At 33.2% G+C, this 22,556-nt stretch overlaps 3 protein-coding genes and 1 pseudogene across 3 annotated transcripts; 2 read left to right on the top strand and 2 right to left on the bottom strand.

Annotated features, from left to right (window-relative positions):
• Positions 1-979: 979 nt before the first annotated feature.
• Positions 980-5,542, top strand: LOC114377102 (organic cation/carnitine transporter 4-like). Its single transcript, XM_028335498.1, has 3 exons — positions 980-1,583; positions 3,995-4,510; positions 4,653-5,542. The coding sequence occupies exons 1-3, from the start codon at positions 1,169-1,171 to the stop codon at positions 5,315-5,317; spliced, it is 1,596 nt and encodes a 531-aa protein (XP_028191299.1). The 5' UTR covers positions 980-1,168; the 3' UTR covers positions 5,318-5,542.
• Positions 5,543-5,991: 449 nt separating this feature from the next.
• LOC114373351 lies at positions 5,992-8,915 on the top strand (annotated as a pseudogene).
• Positions 8,916-9,764: 849 nt separating this feature from the next.
• On the bottom strand, positions 9,765-11,821 carry LOC114375348. Its single transcript, XM_028333125.1, has 2 exons — positions 11,414-11,821; positions 9,765-10,040 (listed from the first exon to the last, which is right to left on the bottom strand). The coding sequence occupies exons 1-2, from the start codon at positions 11,677-11,679 to the stop codon at positions 9,977-9,979; spliced, it is 330 nt and encodes a 109-aa protein (XP_028188926.1). The 5' UTR covers positions 11,680-11,821; the 3' UTR covers positions 9,765-9,976.
• Positions 11,822-17,184: 5,363 nt separating this feature from the next.
• On the bottom strand, positions 17,185-19,324 carry LOC114375027. Its single transcript, XM_028332766.1, has 4 exons — positions 19,039-19,324; positions 18,557-18,743; positions 17,843-17,936; positions 17,185-17,743 (listed from the first exon to the last, which is right to left on the bottom strand). Exons 1-4 carry the CDS (start codon positions 19,296-19,298, stop codon positions 17,436-17,438), a joined length of 849 nt encoding a protein of 282 aa, XP_028188567.1. The 5' UTR covers positions 19,299-19,324; the 3' UTR covers positions 17,185-17,435.
• Between the last annotated feature and the right edge of the window lie 3,232 nt (positions 19,325-22,556).

The raw sequence follows: 22,556 nt of genomic DNA, 5'->3' as shown, positions 1-22,556 counted from the left end.
ATTTAAACAACCCACTTAAGTAATTTTATTAAAATTGCTAAAACAAATAAAAATGAAAACATTATGAAATCTTTTGTCATATGTTCTAATTAGTATACGACAATCAAATGTAGACAAATATATATAGTTAGAATACTCATTAAGAGAAAAAATGAGTATACTAAAAATATTTAAAATATCTATTATTATTGATTTTAATTAATTAAAAATATTTAATTAATCATATTAAATATATTTGGCTATATTTTTGGACACTAATTAGCCTGATTAGTAATGCAATTCAAATTTTCAACTGCAATTAATTAATGGTGAATTAATTTCTATAATAATAAATAATTTTAAAATGTTCTTGTTAGAATATTAATTAATGAATTAATAAAATAGTATATGCGTGCATCTAGCAAATGGTTTTTACAAATTACTTTAAAAATATTCATTAATAAATTACAGTTACAAAATTATTAAAAAAAACATTGACAATATATATACATTTTAAATATTATATGTATTGAGTAAAGAGTTCTTACCAAATTAATTAAAATATTATATGCATTAAGTAAAGTCTCTCTACTTTAAGAGTTTGTGGATGAAAAAAAAAATCTGATTAAAGGATATTTCATTAAAGTTAATCAATCAAATTTAGTCATTAACAAATGATATATTTTCCTTACCATTAAAAGCTTGATAGCACCAATTTGTAAATACTTCAACTAAAAAGTAACAAATTAAGATGTTGTTTTGACAAATGTACATTGGACCTCAAATGGTCTTCCAAGCATGCATAATTAGTAGATATTTTACACCTATAACATGATAATAATATTTTTTAGGCTAATAAATTGTAATTTAAAAAAAACAAATTTTGGACTAAAATTTTGAGATAAAAAAAGAAAAGAATTAAAATCACATATTAGAAATTATAAGTGAACTAAAATTATAATTTAATAAGGAGTGTTGATCAAACGTTTGTTGCTTGTTTAATTCTTTGGATTGTAGAAATTCTTATCCTTCTTAGTGATCAGATAAACGCGTTTTCATTCAGTGACCACGTGATATCCGACCTTTTAGTATTATCAGTGCCAGCAAAGAAACACAAGTAGCAGCCGCCGTATATATAACGCATAACGCCAAACCAAACAGAGTCAGAGAACGCCCAAAGCGCTGCTGAATGGCCGCCACATTCCCCTCCTCCGACATCCACGACCTCCGCTCGCCGATGCTACCAGCGGCGGCGGTGGCGGCGAAGAAGCCGGCGATGGAGAAGCTCTGCATCGACGACATGCTGCAGAAACACTGCGGCGAGTTCGGGCGGTGGCAGCTCAAGCACTTCATCCTCACCAGCCTCGCGTGGGCGCTCGAGGCCTTTCACACCATGGTCATGATCTTCGCCGACCGCGAACCGGACTGGAAGTGCGTCGCCGGCGCCGCCTGCGACGGCGGCGACTTGTGCGGTCTCTCGCCGGAGTCGAGGGAGTGGATCGGCGGCCGCGGCGGCTCCACGGTTTCCGATTGGGGTTTGATTTGCGGAGATAAGTTTAAGGTTGGATTGGTGCAGGCTGTTTTCTTCTTTGGCTGCATGATTGGTTAGTTCACTGTCGTGTCTAGACTTTTCTTCCTACCACTCTCTTCTTTGGCTGCATAATCTTTACCTATTTGATTATAATTTCTTTTTATCTTAAAAATTATTAATGGACAACATTACACAAAAAAATTAATGAAACAGTCACCGAATTTTGTGATAAAAATTGCTTAATTACAGAGTGGCGGGAAATTTAGTGAAGTTTTAAAATGTCAAAAATGTTTTTTTATCCCTTTAAATATTTCAAAATATTAATTTTAATCTTTATAAAAAAAATATTACATTTCTAGTTTCATCATTTTTGTTAAAGACAGGTGTTTTTAGAAATTAAAAATATATTTTGTCAATTTTAAAGTTATATAAAAAAAATTCGTTAATCATTTTAAGTTTTTTTATAGTATTATTATTATTTTTTACAATGCTGACAATAAAATTTAAGATTTTGTGTAACCTATCCAAACTTGTTAGTGATAGTATTATTAGGCCGATTTTAATTAATTTATTTATAATAAAGACAATTTAGAGTCATCTCACGAAATTTGAGAATGACATAATGTGAGTATGGTTTTGTTTCTGATTGGGACTTGTGGCTGTTATTGTTTGGGAAGGGGCATTTTAAATTTGGAGCAATTGAATATAGTTACGTAAACGATAAAATGACGAGCGGCGAGATGGGCGTGACTGGTGAAGATTTGCAAAATATAATAAAAAGGTCAGTTATGGATTACTACTTTAGATGAAGGAATTAAAAAGTGTGAATCAGAAACCAACTGCATATTGTCGTTTTCCCACTTAGATGTATTTCACTTTTTTCTCTCTATCCTTTTCTAATTTGTCCTGTAGTTAGAGTTCATGTTTTTGAATACTCGGGTTATCAAAAAAGTTGTTAACACAACTAGGTCTAACACTTAATCTTTTAATTAAATTTTGGATATGGAGTCGTAATTAAAAAAAATATTATTTTATCTTAAAATAAATCAATTCAATAAAAAATAATTAATTGAACATCAAATGAAAAATCTTAAATATCTCTCACCATTACAAAAAAACAAGAAAACAAGTGGAAGTCGATGGCAACTTTTAAGTTGTCTGTTTACTGATATTTATTTTGGATGTGTGTCGCTTGTTCTTGTTTTCCTTTCTTTGTTTCGTTTTGACACATCACTTCATTTACATAATTTTTTTTATAACTTTTATAAGTAATAAGATTAGATAAAGTCACTTTTTTTAATACACACATCTTTTTACCTAACAAAAAATGTTATAAAACAGAGGCGTAGCCGCGCAGGCTACATTGTATATTTAGTACTCATCCTGTGTTCCTTAGACGGCTGTACAAAAAGAAAAGAGAAATATATCAATAAGTGTGGGGCTGTAGGCTGGAAATTCAAAGAGGGTATCATGATAGGGATACCTATACTTTCTAATAATGCTTTGGGGAATTTTGCATACTAATACATATACTGATAAAAAAAATTACTAATACATATTATAAAGGAGAAGTGTAGATGTTTTGGATAATATGAAGTGAAAAAAAAAAGAGAAATAGATAAAAATGAAAAGTATAAACAGGAGAAATTAATTATTACATAATCTAAAACTATCATCCGTAGGTGGTGTATGCCTGGAATATGTCAACGAAAATATGTATCTTAGTTGTTTCTGTTTATTAATTTGTGTATTATTATTTATGCTTAGTTTTTCTTTAAATCTTGATTTGTTTGTTTGTTTAGAAATATCAATTGGGATATTTAAATATATGGTTTTTCTACTTTTTTTATATCTCATATTATTTATACTTATTTGCTTACAGTACTATATATAGCCATAGGCAATACCATGAGTGTGGAATCTTGAACATTAGTACCGGAATAAGCTAGTTTCACCTTATTTAACTAAGAGAATTTAAGTTGTATCAGTGTAATACACGCAAAAATTCAGCAATAGTGTTAATATCCCTCACGTACAAGTACAACTAGAATTGGCAATTGTTTCCACCTGAAAGTAACTCGAGCACTAGTATAACTCACATTGACTTCAGCTATCAAAGACAAAATGTTTCTTTCACAAATTTTTCTCTTTGGTGCGCACATCATTATAAACCTAACACTGATTTTCTTCCACATATATGTTACATTTCTCTGTTCCATTGGCTAACTAAACAATTAGAGACATTATTCGATTTCACTGCATAACATTAATGGGAGGAAAAATGTTTCATATGAACACTTACATGTTATAAGACACCTAGACATTGAGAAAAATATAAATATTATTGGATTTATGATTTGATAGAATGACAAAATAAAAAAAATAAAAAATATTGATGAGATATTTAAAATAAAAGAGTACTTATGTATTATTGTTCTTAATGGAACATAACAACACACTATTGTTTTGACATTATAATTTCAGGTGCTGGAACATTTGGCCACCTCTCAGACTCCTCTTTAGGAAGGAAAGGCTCTCTCACAGTGGTTTGTGCCCTAAACACCATCTTCGGCTGCTTAACAGCCCTGTCCCCAAACTACTGGATCTACGTCCTCCTCCGCCTCCTCACGGGCTTCAGCAGCGGTGGCGTCGGCCTCACTGCCTTCGTCCTTGCCACCGAACCAATCGGCCCAACCAAACGTGGTACAGCGGGTATGTCCACCTTCTACTTCTTCTCCGGTGGCATTGCACTTCTCTCAGGCATCGCCTACATCTTCCAAACATGGCGCTATCTATACATAGCTTCCTCCATCCCCTCCTTCCTCTACATCATCCTTGTCCTTCCCTTTATCTCCGAGTCTCCAAGATGGTACCTCATTCGTGGCAAAGTTACCGAAGCCATGAAACTCATGTCCACCATTGCTTCTTCCAATGGTAAACACCTTCCTGATGGTGTTCTCCTTGCACTTGACAACGAAACATCGCCCACAACAAACCAAGGTTCAGGTTTAGGATATTTTTTATTTTTTATCATCAAATATTAATTATTAGTTTGTTAGTTTTTTTTACTGAAAAATTAAATCCAACGACTTTTTTTTTTTTCCTTTTTTTAATCATACAATCAATCTTATATTTTCTTCAGGTTCAGGCTATGACATAACAGAAATCATGAATTACAAAAACGAAAACAAAGATGCACTCATTGGGTCCATCATAGACGTGGTTTGTTCACCCATCACTCGTATGAGGTTGTTCATTGCGGTGGCTCTTAATTTCCTAGCCTCTGTGGTGTACTATGGGCTTAGTTTAAACGTCATGAACCTGGAAACCAACCTTTACGTGAACGTGATGCTGAACTCGGTGGCGGAGATGCCAGCCTTTACGATAACGGCGGTGCTTCTGGACCGGTTTGGACGGAAGCCATTGACGGTGGCAACGATGTGGTTCAGTGGGTTCTTTTGCTTGATGGGGAGTTTGGTGAGCAACGTTGGGGTGTGGAAGGTGGTGAGAATGGTGTGTGGTGTTTTGGGGATATTTGGGATGGCGGGGACTTATAATTTGCTGTTTATTTACACGGCGGAGCTGTTTCCGACAGTGGTGAGGAACGCCGCGCTCGGGTGTACTACTCAAGCGGCGCAAATGGGAGCGATATTGGCGCCGTTTGTGGTCGTTTTGGGAGGGTATTTGCCGTTTGCGGTGTTTGCAGCATGTGGGATAGTGGGAGGGATGTTTGCGTTTAATCTTCCCGAGACTCTAAACCAACCTCTCTATGATACATTTGGTGGACTGGAAGCTGGACTTGCTTGATGGTAGTTTCGTAGCTTCTTTTTATTGATTGTTTCTGATCTTTTACATGTTTAGCTTTGATCATTTGATTGATGCTTATGCGTGGAACTTCTCTCCTTTCCTTTGTTTTGTTTTTTGTCAAATTTTGTAGAGTGGGAAAATATTGATACATGTTTTCTAAGGATTTAAAGTTTAAACAACTCCAACCAAGTGTCCAAACAACAAATCCAAATTATTATCTTTTTCCGTAGGCTGCGTAAGAAATTTTCTGCACGATCTATATATAAAGGATGATGCTCGTAAGAAAAAGCACAATCCGCAGAAAAATTCCCACTTAATATGAATAATTCTAGTAATGATGGGTGCCTATCATTATCCCTTTTAGGCATTTCTTTGTTTGTTATACTCTCCGAAAATGCATAAAAAAAACAATTATTAACTTTTAAAAAAATGAAACCTCTTTTCTTTTCTGTCTTCGCCTCTTCGGTCTCTTGCTTCTCTGTCTCTCGGAGCCTCTAGAGGATTGACATGTCGTAATGTTTTTCCAGCTTTGAGTGTAAGTTTTGGAAGGACATGGTTTTGTAGTTAAATTTGTAGTGCTCCTTTTATTGAATAATCAAATAACTGGTAACGAAAATTTAACGAAATATTTTTTAGCATATATTACGAGTATTTTCTATTTGAAACAATCATGCATGTTTGAACCAGGTAAAAGTAGAATTAATTATTACTATAACGACAAAACTTCTTTTTGTATTTCATGTATATGTAAATCTAAAATTCAATCTTGAAACTGCTGAAACAATATCATATATACCAATTGACCAACATGTTTACTTGTACAATATTTAAAATTTGAACTAATCTAGAATAAACTTATAAATTAGTCCAATAAATTGTAAGTTAATTAAAGTATTATATCAAACACGATTTAGTTTAGACTATATACATGCAACGAAATTTTAACTAAATAAAAGCAACCTTAATTTTCATCAAAGTTATAATTAGTCTAAGAATATTATAAAAAAAATGTGGCGCTACAAACATTATATATAGTACATAGCTCCCATGTCTCATTAACGTAAACATGCTGAAATAGAGAAAACACAAAATGACAAGTGCTGAGATGCCCACCGCGCTGTGACGACCTACCGTCGTGGCTAGTGAAGAAAATGTCTATCGACGAGATGCTCTGACACCACTGCGGCGAGTTGGGGCGGTGGCATCTTAGGCACTTCGTCCTCACCAGCCTTTCATGGGTTTTGGTAGGATTTCACACCATGGTCATCATATTTGCCGACCATGAACCCCACTGGAACTGCCACGCCGGCTCCCTCGGTTTCGATTGCAATGCGGCTGCCACTAGCATCTGCGAACTCAAACCGTGTTCGTGGGAGTGGGTTGGCGGCACCACCGTGTCGGATTGGGGTTTGATTTGTGGTGACAAGTTTAAGGTTGGGTTGGTACGGGCCGTGTTCTTTGTCGGCTGGACGATCGGTTTGTTGATTTTCTCTTATCTATGTCTGAAGTTTGTTATCTTTCAAAGTTCACAGTGTGCATAATTTGAGGACCATGAGAGTAATGATCATATAAAAATATTCAACCAGCTTAATTTTTGGGTCACTTGAAAAAGAAAAATCCGGAAAAACCAGAGAACATGCCATTCATGTTAGTTCTAAAAGTAATCTAATACTAATCTACTTACTCTTTTATTTAGAAAGATTTAATGACCTGATTTATATGGTTAAAGGAAGTGATCTATCGATCAATTTAATTAATAACAGTAAATTTATCATATTTTTTATTTCAAGAATATCCTTATTATTAATACTACTCTCTTCTAATTATTTATTAATATACTTAATTAGGAATATTTTAGTATATAAAAATATTAATGCAATAAACATTATTAATTCATAATAAAATAAATAAAGTAATTTAGTCTTATAAATAAAAACAAAGAAAACAAAACATTACTCCAAATTTGTGGACTCTATTAATAAAATAATATAATAATATCTACATTATAATTGAATTATATTATGAGGTTTTTTTGGTACAGGAAAATTTAAATGAATTCAGTCTTAAAAACTCATTAAGATCAAGACAAATAGTTATATTATGAGTTTAACAATCTTTTACATTACAATCCATCATAGAATATCATTAATATAACTATTTTAAAACTTAACCAATTCATCCTACATTTCATTTTGCCATTGTGCATCTGAGTTTATTGTTATTGTTGAATGGTAGTGCAAAAGTTATTAGACAGAGCATACAATATTAATTCTTATACATAATAATTTCTTACCACAATTTAAAAATATTATTCTATCAAGTTTATTTATTTCTTCCTATCTCTTTTAAGATAATAAAAGGTTTATAAGAAAGGTTTTTGTTGGTAATTTCAGGTGGTGGAGTATTTGGCCACCTCTCAGACTCCTTTCTCGGAAGGAAACATAGCCTTGGAGTAGCTAGTGCCCTAAACGCCATGTTTGGCTGATTAACAGCATAATCTCCTAACTACCTCTTTCGCATCCGAAGCAATCATCCCCAAGAAGTGCGGTGCGATTGGCAGGTGCACCTTCTACTTCTTCTTAGGAGGCATTGCAATTCTCTCCGGCATCACTTTCGTCTTCCAAACGTGGCGCTATCTCTACATGGCCTCCTCCATCCCCTCCTTTCTCTACACAATCCTTGTCCTCCTCCCCTTTCTGTTTGAGTCAAACAATGAATCCTCGTGTCACCACCACAATTCCAACAATGAATGCTTAGAAAAAAAAAAAAAAACTGCACGTCTTGGATCCATTTAGACATTGTTCGCTGCCCTACCACACGTGTGCGGCTACTAATCACGATGATGCTTAATTTCTTGTGCGATTTTGTTTACCAAGGCCTCAGCTTAAACGTGGTGAACTTGAAAAACAACCTGTACTTGAACGTGTTGCTTTACGCAGTGGGGGAGATGCCGACGTTCGTGATAACGGCGGTGCTTTTGGGGAAGTTTGGAAGGAAACCGTTGACGGTGGCGACGATGTGGTTCAGCGGGTTCTTTTGTTTGATGGGGAGTTTAATGAAAAACTTTGGGGTGTGGAAGATTTTGAGAATGGTATGTGGTGTTTTGGCAGTGTCTGGAATGGCAGGGACTTATAATTTGTTGTATATTTATGGTATGTTTGGGATGGGGGTGCGGTAAATCAAATTCGATTGTAAAATCACGTTGCCTTTGAAGCTACCCGTAGATGCTTCAGAAAATTCAAGTATCCACCACGATTTTATTGGATCCACCACGATTTTGGTGGTATCCAAACATGCTCTTACACGACAGAGTTGTTTCCAACGGTGGTGAGGAACACAGAGCTAGGGTTTACTACACAAACTGCTCAAATGGAAGCCATGTTGGCACCATTTGTGGTGGTTTTGGGTGGTTGGTTGCCCTTTGCAGTGTTTGCAGCTTGTGGGATAATGGGAGGAGTGTTTGCTTTTCTTCTTCCAGAGACATCAAACCAACCCCTCTATGATACATTCAGTGGATTGGAAGCTGGATTTGCATGATATACTAGTTCCTTGCATTATTTTTACTTATTTTTTTAGCTTAAATTAAGGGTTATTTAAATTTTCAGTTTTTTTTTTTTTATTCATATTGTATTCTCAATTTGCACAAGTAAGCATTTCTTGTACTTTTATTTAGTTTTAATAAAAATATCTGATGTAAAACAGGTTAAACAGGTTACACATACTGCTCGTATCTGTAACCTATCTCAATTTGTATAAGTAAGAATTTCTTTGGCTAGAAATGAGGAAGTTTTCTCGGATATTCCCCTATGTGATAAACAGGTTACAGATGCTGCTCGTATGTTGTGTTCAGAGTACTATACTGTTGGTTGTGTCACATTACATTCTTGACAAAGACAACCTTCTGAAGCTCAGCAAACTCAAGTTAATTGGGTGGCTCCACCTGATGAATGGCTCAAGTGCAATTTCTCTGAATGGATCAAATGCTTCACGTGGAGGGTTGCTGAGAAATTGGGCAGGTGGCTGGATTAAGGGTTTTGAGAGACATATTGGTGTTGCAGATGTCCTCACAGCTGAGTTATGAGGGATTTATTCTGCTTAGCATATTTCTTGGAATGAGGGGCACAACAAAGTTTTGATTGAGTGTAGTTCCATGACTGTTGTGGACATTTTTTATTTGAAAAGTGTGATTTTTTCGCTCAACGACGTGGTTGCAACGCTTATTCAAACACATCTTTAAGTTGTTTGTAGTTGTCTTACTAATTCTTGATAGCTGATATCCGTATTTTTTATTAAAGGGTTAATATTGTAGTCATTTGCTGAGTCAACATGTTTACACCGTTTCATAGTTTCTGTGGTATATTTGCTGTCGAATGGAATTAAGAGTATTATTGGTAAAATGTGTTGAAGGAACAGAGTCCTTCGAAACACTATATTAGCTTAGGGTTGATTAGTCCATAAGGCCATAAGGCATTCAATTATGAGGCCTGTAATCCATTCACAGCAGCCACCCATGATAAACCTTTACAAATTTGTTATTTTGTCCTAAACCATATATATATATATATATATATATATATATATGTATATATCAATATACTGATAGAAAAGAAACATATATGAATATGTACACATGTTATTTAATGAATACGATTGTAATGTTCAGAACATGAATGGCGTCGGAGAGAATGCTGGCATAACCGAGGGCATGGCGACTCGCCTAGGCCTGCAATTTCAAGAAAACAAGATAAAATACACATTCAGCACGAATTATAACTACGAGCCATGACAATAAAAAATTGACATAAGTACCACGCCAATACTTATATATTTCAATTGCCAGAGTTTTGTCAGTCTAAATTTATAAAGATGGCCACGAAACAAGTGAAATTCTATATGTAAAAAGTCACTAAACAGGAACAAACAAAAAAACATAAGACGATATAAATTAATTATGTGAATTAACTATTAATTTGACATAGTGCAGATCAATTATTAAACATTCACAGTCAATCTCTTTCGCTCTCTCCCAGTATACGGTGAATTTATCGATTCATTAAAAAAAAAAATCAATGGTAGAAACTTTTAACATTATTAAACTCTTCTTTTAAAATATTAATTTTTCAACAATTTTTTTAAAGTAATTTCATTAATAACCAAAACAAACTGGTCCAATTTTAGGAGTTAAATAAATCAGAGCCTTAATTGACCAATTCATCCAATTTTCAGTCTCTTTTTTTTAATTTTTTTTTTGTCATCGGTAGTCTTAAGAAATCATTTCCATTTTGTCCCATTTAACTTTAATTCTTTTTTTCCGATAAATTTAACTTTTATTCTTATTGATCATTAATTAATCTCTCTTTTATAATTTCATATATTCATCTTTATTCCGTGCAACTTGGAAAGAAAAATTAGTAACGATCATGAAAGCATGATTTTACTATAAACTTTACTTGTTTTTTTTTTTAAAAAAAAAATGGCTTAGATAAGATTGGCGAGTTGTCAATGACATGGACATATGGACTAAAAGATCCTACTAGACACTACTAAAGTACTAGAATGCAAAAAGTAGAGCAATATGAATAGATGAGCATTCATTGATTACGCATTAAATTAATTTATTTTCGGTTAGTTTACGCTTTAATTACTGAATTTTTTTTTCTTGATAAGAGTCACTTATGCAATAATGCTCCGTCCAACGCCCCAACGGCAATTATGAACTTACAAGCAATCTAATCTAATTGCTATACTCAAGCAATTCATTAGCAACATGGTAGCGCAAAAATCACGTAAACTATTACTATCCCTTAAAAAAAGAAAAATAAAACCCACATATATTATTAAAATGAACATTAACTAAATAGTAAATACACATTTTCACGAACAACCCTGTGTGTTTAGTTTCTCTGTCCATCTTATAATTTATTTTAGATTGAAGTGCTAAATCATTTTAGTCTCGAGTTTACGAAAATCCCTTCATTTTAATTTTTTTTCTACCACATACTTTTATTTCCATTTTAATAAAAATAAAACATACACATCAACACTAAAATATTACAAAGCAATCATTGCAATTTGAAGTTTTTAATTTTTCCTTACCCGTAGTCGTAATCGTCGCTGTACTGGCGGCGGCGAGCCTTTGTGGTGGCGGTAGCGGCGGTGTTCTCTTTCCTCTTGCCATCTCCGGCGGAGGCCGCCGCGGTCCTCTCTCTGTGTGGCGGCGCGGTGTCCTCGGAAATGGATCCCAGGGCGGGCCTCCAGTGGGACTTGTTGCGGCGGAGAGTCTGCGAAGGCGGCGGAACGAGGGGCTTCGTGGAGCCGGTGGGGTCGCCGGCGCCGCCGAAGCAAGAAACGAAGAACCTCATCAAGCGAAGAAGAAGAAGGTTTGGGTATGGAACAAGTTTGTTGTAATTATCAATGTTAGAGAATGGGTTGCAACAATTTCCAATTTGCGTGTTATACAAAAATGGTTATGACACAGTGTGAGTGTGTTCTGTTGTGTGTTGTTCTACGTCTTTATAAGACCCCAATCAACGTAACTGCCGAACTAACATTCGTCTTTATCCGCCACGGGATATTCCTTTGCCCACAAATTCCGCTTTCATTTACATTTGCTGCCATTCTTCTTTCTTTTTTTTTATATATAAAAAATTTCATTCACAATTTAATTTTTAAAAACAATTACAAAAAAATTATTAAAATAATTAAAAATCTTTTTTGTACTATTTATATATAAGATTCCCTTAAAAAAACTTACTTTTTTTTAAAGAATTTTTTTATATTATCTTTTGAATTTTTTTATTTTTTTATGAATGAACTAGGACCAAAACACTCCTCCACTCCAACTCAATTGAGTCACTTAGCAAAAGATACAATTAGCGTCACCCTGAAAAGGGTCCAAGCAAAAGCTGGAACATTACAAAATAATTGACAATCAATATTGATAGACAAATCATGTTTCACAAACGCATCTTCCGAGCTTATTTGATTTCTTGGGAACATGTTAATTGTTTTTTAATACAGTACTCTTAATTATTTTATAATTTTGTAATCAAATAAGTGATAAATACAATAAACTAATATGATGAGTGTAACATTTCTTATTGTTGAGTGTTGGATGGCTCATACTCATATTTCACATTATGATACTTTATTTAATAATTTTGTTGATTAGAACTGTTTATCACCGGTCAGACCCTATGTAGATAACTCTTTTTGAGACCTCAGAAGTCAATTTTTTTTACTTCCAAGATCAATGATTGATCCAATAAGTCAACACGAGATTTTTTAGCGTATTTTATTTTCACTCATGTTTTTCGGAAAACTCCCCAGAAGGTTATTCATCTCACAACTACTCCAAGTCAAACATGTTTAACTACGGAGTTCTTAAGTAATGGACTACCAAAAAGTAGATGATCTTGTTAATATAGGTAGTACTAATTAATTCCTTTAAGTCATCCTTAGTCGTATAGTCTCATACCTACAAAATCTTTGGATCTCTCTCATCTTGATGTGATTCAATCGGGGTGTTACATGTCCATCAGCTTCTACTTGGTTCGTCCTTGAACCACACCATACTGAGAGAGATCTGTTCTGATATCATTTGTAACATTCCTGGTTGTCGACTACTTGGCGACTTGCACTCTATGGTACTTCACATTGTGGCACTTTCACTCAACATTCTTGTTGGTTAAAACCCTCCATAGGTAGTCATTTTTTAGACCTCAAAAATCAATTCTTCCTATTTCTAGGATCAATGTTTGACCCCACAAACCTATATGAGATTTTTTAGCATATTTTGTCTTTATTCACATGCTTTTTGGGAAACTCTCTAGAAGGTTACCCATCCCACAACTACTCAAAGTCAAACATACTTAAGTATGCAGTTCTTAAGTGATGAACTACCGAAAAATATATGTATCTTGTTGATATAAGTAGTACCAATTAATTTTTTTAAGCCATTATTAATTGTACAATGTCATCCTCTGGATATCTCTTATTCTGGTGTGATTCAATCAGGTTGTTACAATAAGTTCATTTTTTCTCTTATTAAGCCATTATCAATTGTAGAGTCTAATATCTACATAACTTTTAGATCTTTCTCATTCAGTTTTGATTCAAACAGGATGTTACAATAACCTCATTTTCTCTCTTATGTGTAACAAAATAAAATTTTCATGAAAATTGGAGAAAATAATTAAGATGTATTAATTAATTAGATAAATAATAATTAAATAAAAAAGTAATATGATGATTCTCCTTAATTTTAAGGATGATTTTAAAAAAATGTTAATAAATTTAGTACTGCTAATTTAATTATTCAATTTTTTCAATTCTTATAAATTAGTTAAAATTTTCTTATTTAGGAGGAAGGAAGGTGAGATGTGATAATTTATAAGAGTTAAATTTATATTGACAACCAAATAGAAATCATTGTTTGTATGATTTTAAAGCTAGTTAAGTCAAGAGACTTGTCATATATTGTAATATGTGATGGGATGATTAATATAAAATTATTTGTGTATGATTAATATATTTGAATTAAAATTATAAAAAAATAATCCTTACTCTATTTGAATACAGTAGTTAATATACTTTAATTATTAAAGTTATAAAAAAATCCTTACTATATACTTTCAATGCTGCATAACAAAGGTTGGAAAAATATAATTCATATTTTTAATTTTGAAATGAGTAAAAAAGTATATGCAGAGCCAGCAGAGGTCATTCGATCTCGTAGACCCACTTGCCCTTTAAGTAAGTTTTTCTAGTGTACATATAAATATTGATGTTTAGAAAAATCAATGCTCAATACTCAATACTATTATAGTAAGCTGTGTCTATTTTTAAGGAGGTCATTTTCCCTTCAACTAAATCAAAAAATTCGATTACGAGACCAGCAGCCCAACTTGTTCGATTTATTTTTGGTCACTTTTATCATTATTTTTTTATTAGCTATTGTAATTTTACTTAGGAGATATAAGCCTGATCAGGTGATTAAAAAAATGAAATGAAAAAAAAAAGTTGTGGGTTGAATCACCCATTGCTGATAAAAAAAACTTTAATTTTTTTTTATTTAAGGAATTTGACTAATTATTTAAAGATTTAAATGTGAAATTCTTGCTTTCTGATTAGCTTTTTAATAAAACATTAATTTAATTTTATATTAAAATTTAAAATATGTACTATATAATTAAAAAGACATATAAATGATGTTATAATAAAGAAAAGAGAAAGATGAAAAGAAAATTTGTTGAAAAGAAAATGGAAGAAAAAGTATTTCATCCAATCTTTTATATTAGAAAACAATAATATATGCATTTTTTGTCCTAATTACGTGAAACATAGAATCATTTTAAGCTGTACAAAAAAAATGGCTCATTCTTAAATATACGTATTAATTGTTAATATTTTATAAACTTATTATAAAGTCTATTAATTTTTTTTTTGTTGGCCACAAAAGAGAGATCTATAACTTTTTATGATTTCTAATAAATACGAGTACATAAATAAATGTAGTTATATATTGCCCCACCCTCTAGAATTGTTGTTATTCTTGTTGTCCTATTGTCTCTAAATATTGTCTCACTCTCAAGAATAAAATACTAGCAAAGATTCATTATGCAGGGTGGATTTCCATTTTCCAACTACACTTCCATTTTTTTTTTTGTGTGTGTTTTTCTGCAGTCCCGAAAGGAGAATAATAGACTCTTTTCTAATAACTTAGATTCCATTCTCATTCTGATGTGAACATTTGGTCAGCCCGACACAGGCTACAATAACTCCCGCTGAATTGACGCACATAAATAAACCTATTTTCCACCACAAATATCAAAGTACACATGTTGCCCCCCTTTTGTCATTTAATCACTTTCAATCTAGAAAACTCTATCCCTTATTGTTTGTTCCCGGAGCAATAATAGAAAATTAACTAATATGGACAAAAGAAGCCACACAAATATATAATAGACCTTGCATGGGGAAATTTTGTCTCTCAAATATAAGGTTGAAGCCGCTGAGAAACGAAACCGCATAAAATTCCATGGTTTTCCAATTGCCTACACATGCAAAAGGTTTTCTATTTTTTGTTTTTCTTATATTTTTGAAAGGCTCCTACACATGCAAAAGGTCATTGTCCAAAATATGGTGACAATGCACTTGGAATGGAAATATCCAGTGTTTGGTTACTCTCTTGACATAAATTATTTTGCTCCCGTTGCCTCTCCTATGGGGCATTGCTCTCACGCCATTGGTTCAACATTGCAGAGTTGCTTTGTTCTGTTTCGTCCATGTGTGCAATATAGTAGTAATTCTGTTCTCTTCATTCGGACGTTTTCAATTCAGCTCAAAGAAAATGATTGAAGGAATAGTCAGTAATCGAAGTAGCTAACATTTGAAAGCCACAATTGTGCATGTGCTGGGACACCTTGCAGAAGAATTGGAAGAGAGCATTTCATTTCTTTAATCCAACACAACAGAGGAATCTAGAATATGTGATGCATTCTCTTTTGTGGTACATAAAGCACCAAATTTGCTACTAGTATAGGGTGTTCGGTTTGCATTTAATTTATTGGTAATGTTTTGTCCAGCTTGTTATACTACTTGTACTGGTGTAATTGGATTCATTTTAATAAAATATATTAACTTCGGATTTTCATAAAATGTTTTCTTTCAATATTGCTAGATAGAATCCAAGTAGACCATACCATGATGACATGCCAAAATAGATGGCAATATATGTTAGAAGCGAGTTAAATGGTATATAATGACTACTATGTTGTTAGGTAAGACCCCAATCTAACTAATTCATCACATACAAGATAAAAATAAATGATGAAAATGGGCCACCACATTAAGGCAAGCACTGTTTGTGGAACAAAGGTTTTCCAAAAAAAGTTTAAAAACAACATAACATGAAAAGAGTGTGAACTCCCTAAAATCACTTGAGCCTGTAGGAAGTTGTAAGTTGATTTAACAATGAAAAGGTTTGATAAGTCCTACTTTTACACTCATTGGTACTAGTCAATGTGTGATATATCTCCAATACTAGTTATACTTTGAGAAAACCAAAGAGGTATCATGCATGCTCTTAGCATCCTTTATCAAGAAAAGATCATTTCATCATAGTGAGAACTAGAAGAAGCTAACCCAGTGCCTCAGGGTAGACAACTAATATTATCATACTTGATAGTTGATATGACATTGTAGGGTCTTAACATTGAAGATACTCTTAGATAATTGAGTGTGTGTGCAATTGTGAGAAATTTTCGTATTTATTTCTCTACTGTATTGTATTGATATCACGGACATGAATTCAGGTTTCTCACTTAATTGATACATATCTTGAGATAATTCTATAATTAATGTGTGTGAATAGAACATACTATATCATACATCGTTTCGTAACAAGATTTAAAATTCCTTTTCTACACTTTTAACAATATGGTCTTGCTACTTACTCTAATGAGTTAGGATATATATATATATATATATATATATATATATATATATATATATATATCACTGCTAAGTTCTGTTGGAAAGTACCCGCCAACCGAGGTAGAGACAAGAAGGAAGGAACAACATCAAATATAATCCAAGGACAGACCATGGAGGATCCCCATATATATCGGCATTTAAAACAAACAACAACCCAATTTAGTGGAGAAATGAAAGCACAAATGAACCTTCCTTCTTGTTCCCTATGGATCCCTTCACACGCTGCCATGTTCCTCAGACAAAAGGCCCCATATCAAGATGCAAAAGCCAAAATTGTACAACGGTTTACGTGTGAATATATAGACTATAGGGAATAGTCTTAAATATACATACAATAAACACACACTAGTAAGTACAACGTGAAGCACAGATAACAGGAATCAAGACTAAGATTTAAATTGACATGTTTTTTCCAACTGTATATTTTGATTTATTAAAAAAATTCAAACTCGATACTGGTGGTTGGTTTTCGGAACCGACCAAAAACAGGTAACGCACAATAAATTTCATATCTTTTACCCATAAGTGCCTTTCATATTTAGCTCACAATTTTATTAATGCAAAAGATAAAACATGATCATAGTAAATAGCAAACTATAATTAACTAATTTCTGCCTAGAGTTTAAGCTCGCTTCAGCATTATCACCATCACAACCAACACTGCCAACCCCATGAAAGTTCCTCCCATAGTGATAGGATCCATGAAGTTTGCTTTTGTGTTTCCTCTAGCATCAATAACCGCAGAAGATGTCTGACCAGATAAGAACCCGAACATATTCTGAAGGTAATTTGGCACTCTGCTCAACATTTCAGATACAGTGAACTTTACATTTTGGAGAACATTCAGCGAATCAATAAATGCATACACTGAATCAGAATAAGGTAAGTTTCCCAGTCTTTGATCATGAGTTTCCTCTACTTCAAAATCAGCTGTTACAGCACAAATTGGTTTACTTAACATCCACTAAAATCCAAATTAGAAAGTGCTGTTAATGATTGAAACAGAAAACCATACCCCTTAGATATTACCTGTCTGTTGTGACTGGAAGAAATCTTGTAGCGCAGGATTTTGCACGATTGCGTTCCATATATTCGGGTCACAAGCAATCGAAGCTACCACACTCTGCTTATTAAGGCCAAAAATAAGTGACCTCTATTAATTCAATAAACGAAGTGCAGCCCAGATTAATAAACTTGTTTAGATCTTGCACAAAACATATGTTTTCCGAATATATATATATATATATATATATATATATATATATATATATATATATATATATATATTTGTTTGTCCATAGTTATTCTATATTTATAGAATTTGAATTTTGATCTCACTTAAAAGGCTAGTTCATGGGTCCAGAATTATCCTTTACTTATACACCATTTTAGTCATATCATTAATCAATATAACATCTTTTAAGACACTTGTTTCTGGACTAGACATCGATATATAGCTAATCTGATAACAGCCCAATAACTTATAGACCAATAGACCCAACAACAACTATACTAACATACATTCTGATATCAGTTTAGATTTTGGATTTAAACCTAATTAATCCGGCTTAAAAAACTAACTCGTCATAAGAGAGATGTCTCCCACTTCTATGCATTATTTTAACCATGTCAATGATCAATATGTAGGATTTCCAACTTATATATTTCCCCCAAAGAAGCTTAAAAAATAATAATAATAATAATAACATACAACTCTTTATGCAGTAGTAAAGCACGGTTTACCTGGGCCTCAGGACATTCACTAAGCAATTGAAAAGCCTGTAAAGCACGGTTTGACTCTGAAGGATTTAAGATAGCCTCGGTGACACGAGATTTGTTCTCTAACTCAGAATGAGAAGGTGACATAACAGAGACATGACCACTGAGAGAACAACCGTCGCATTCGGAAGAATTTGAAGATAGGTATATCCTAAAATATGATAAATTACGATGTTAGCAGAGAGATGACTTCCATCAGAAATAAGTACGTAATAAGTAATGCATAAAATAACACATCATCGATATCCTATGAAGCATCGATACTGTATGGAATTAACACCCCTACCCTCATCTTCATCACATATCATAACGTGTTTGCTAAAAAAATTCTAACAATAATTTCTTCTCGGAAAGACATTTCCTCTTAACTCATATTTATCATAACATGCAAAACAAAGAACATGCATGAATCATGATATACAGAGAGAGAGAGAGAGAGACTATACTTATCAATAGCATGTTTCAGTTCAGTGGTGGCTGACGTGGCCTCCTGAAAGCTAGGGACACCGCCCAACACCACCCTCGGCGTACCCTCGCCGCCGTCCGCCACTTCCCAGTCGTCCACGTCGTCCCACGCCGCTGCCTGCAGCGGCGACACTTCAGAAGCCGCCGCTGTCTGCGACGAAGCTCTCCGAACAGACGGCACGCCCCTGATCCCGGCGGTGGCAAACTTGGCCACCGTCCTCATGGCTCCTCCGCCACCCATGAATAAAGTGAGTGAAGAAGAGAAAGGGGTGATTTGGGTATATAAATATGCAGTGGGTCCCGCAAGGTTTCATGCGGAGAAGGAACGAAAGGGCGCTTCATTGCAGGGGTGCTACCTGTTAAGATTCTGAAACTTCGCATTCTTCTTCCGTTTTTGTCTTGAACCTACCAACTACGTGTCACGTTCCCATGCAAGGTGCAAGAGTCTCTTGCTTTTTTTTCACAAATTAAATAGAATAAATATTACTATATATATACTTACTGTGTAAAAGTTCAATATAAAATTAATATATTAATAAGTTTATTAATTTTTAAAATATTTTTTTTTAAAACATAATATTTTTTATAACACAGACACACTGAAGCAAAATATTGGCATGTAGGATCCTCCGTAGAAATTCTAAGGATTTTATGTCAAAATTATATTTAAAGTTCGATTCAGTTTAATTTGTTCGTTTTTATTTTACTTTATTGTTATGTTGACTATAATTAAGTACTTTCAGTTTTCGTTCTTAATATGAAAAATGATAATTTTATTTCATTTATATTTTGACATCAGAAAATTTTAAATAAGATATCAGCAATTTTAATTTTAAAAAAATAAAATTTATTAATGGTAACAATTATAAGCCTTATTATTATCCAAAAAAAATATAAGCATTGTTAAAAACTTTTTAGAAAGAATGCAAATTTACAAAGAAGAGGAGCATTTCCTAATCTTCAAATGAATGCTATTGACAAAGAAGCAGTAGATGTGTGAAAACTCATAAAGAATGCTGTGAAGGACAAAGAGAAAGGTAAAAGGATGTTTGAAAGTGAGGAGGTATATGGAGAATGGGAGCTGGGAAAGAGGGTGAAAAATAAAATAGTAGTAATTTTACAAAAACGAAAAAAGTGGGGAGTGAGAAGAGGAAAACGGGGGATGTCATGGGCCTTTAAAATTTTTAAGATGAATCTCTGGTCCAGCAAAGAAATTAATTCGCCCAATCTGTATGAGGTCTAAACAATTTTTTTTTTAAAAAAATCCAATCCATGTAGGGATTGCACCTGCAACTTTTTCATTGTTAACCCAACACTTTAATCAACTCAACTAATTAACCAATTATATTATAAAATAATTAGTATTGCTATATATAACAATAAAATTTTTAATGTATATTTAATGCACATATAAATTTAAATAATTAATAAATTTTATGATAATTAATTTTGATCTAATAATTAATTTATTTACATATATAAATTTTTAAATCGTTTGGGTCTCATAATTCATATCAGCATTTGGCTGGTTTGTTGGGTGTACCAATTGTGCTGGATGCACAAAACAATGCCCATCGAATCCAGATATATGGACCAACCTTCAAGTCTCATTCTTTTACGTTTCATTTATTTGTGCCCATGCTGTTATAGGGGATTTAGAAAATTTCCGTTGAACAATCATCATTTTACTTCTCACATGTGTTTTTTTTCCTCAAACAACAATCATTTTCACTTCTCCTTCGGTGCGGGATTATTCTACATTCGTCAAGGTCATTATCATAGAATATAACTTCAAGATGTATTGTATGTAGAAAATTCATCTTTTAAAGATGAGACAGATTACCCACTCAGTCTTCAAACTTTATTTTCTTTGAAGCAGGTTGGATGTTACCCACTTGCAACAGCAATTATATATTTCAGAATAAGCAACCAAAACACAGATTGAGAGCAAATTATTAGTTTTTAGTTCTTTTGAGATCTAATGTTTTGTTTTTATTTTCTTGATTACACTGATACTAACTCCCTGAGGTTTTGTGAGATTTTTCAAACTCCCTCTTGCTTTTTAACGTTTACAACGATCTCTCTTATAGGAGGACGTGATATAATGTTTTTCAACTGATTAAGGGGGGTTAATGTAATGTATAAAGGGATGTCAATGTAATTTTTTCAATAAAAAAAGGTAAGGGGGTTAGTCTAGGAGTGGAAAAAATAGGGGGTTTTGTGCAACAAAATTTTAGGGAATGTTAGTGTAATTTATTCTTTTTTGTGAAGGGGGAGGAGGTTTAGAATAATAATCTTGCTTACAATCCTCTTGAACAAAAGTGTCACCAGACTAATGGAATGTAATGCAATAACTTGATAGAAGTTCTATGGAACATAAATGATAGTAAACTTATTTATGTGTTGTGTAGAAGGATTCAAAAGCTTTAGTGCCCTGATTTATCTGAGTCTAGTCAATCTCACCCCCAAATTTTTTAAATAAGTTCAAAACTATGTTTCTAAATGTTAAATTTTGTAAAATATTAAGTGTATAAGTTTATTGGCTATGAAATTATTTATTTATTTTTAATATAAATAAGGTAATGCATGTCAACTAATGATTCACTAGATTAACCCGTGATTCAGTGATCCAATCTAACTAAGTCAAAGACTGATATGAGTATCATAACAATGGTTTGAAAGTGAGGAGTGAGGGGAAGGGAAAGAGGAAGGGGAAATAGGAAAAATGGAAAGAGCAAGAGTGTCTTTTTACATGTTTTTAGAAAAGTAAGAGGGTGGGAATAGCAATTTCCAAATAAAATTACTCGCTTCCAATTGGGTTATTATGGGCCTGCATTCGCCCAATAATTTGTGATGAACTTCATGTCTTCCAACATAAAAAAAAAGTACTTGAACCCCATGACAGAGAAAAAAAAATGCATCGACCCAATCCTTTGTGGAAAATAGTCAAATATTGATATGCATTTAAAAGAAAGAAAGAAAATGTTGATGTTGCTTGCATCATCATCTTAATCCGAAAATATTCGCAAATAATAGATTGTAAGTGATGCTTATACTCTATTATCATTCCACCATCCTTGCCTATGTTGTCTTCCTATACTTCATGTGGTATCAATTCAACTCTTTATATCTCTCTCACGCACGACTAACTGATTTTAGTCCTCAATATAGAAAAGAAAAATGTCAATGAAAAATCAACTTTCTGCCCCTTCGAAGCTTCTAAAAGGAACTAATAAAGGATTAATGACAATAATGGGCCAACTAATCGGCCTGCAAATTGTATTGTTCTCATTTGTAGTCCAATCTAGTCTGTTTTTTTTGGGTAGAGTAGCCCAATCTAATCAAGATTTGAACCAAGAAAAAAGAAGACGTACTATAGCTCATCATCAATTCATCATCATATTATTATTATTAATTATGTCTAACCTCATAGGAAACTACATGAAATTGATATATAACAGTCTTTATCAATGTTTACAGAAAGAAAAAGACATTTACT

The sequence above is a fragment of the Glycine soja genome, chromosome 11 (genome assembly GCF_004193775.1).
Source record: "Glycine soja cultivar W05 chromosome 11, ASM419377v2, whole genome shotgun sequence".
In the NCBI taxonomy this organism is placed as follows: Eukaryota; Viridiplantae; Streptophyta; class Magnoliopsida; order Fabales; family Fabaceae; genus Glycine; species Glycine soja.
Note: the sequence above shows the minus strand (reverse complement) of the source record. Positions and strands in the feature narration are given on the sequence as shown.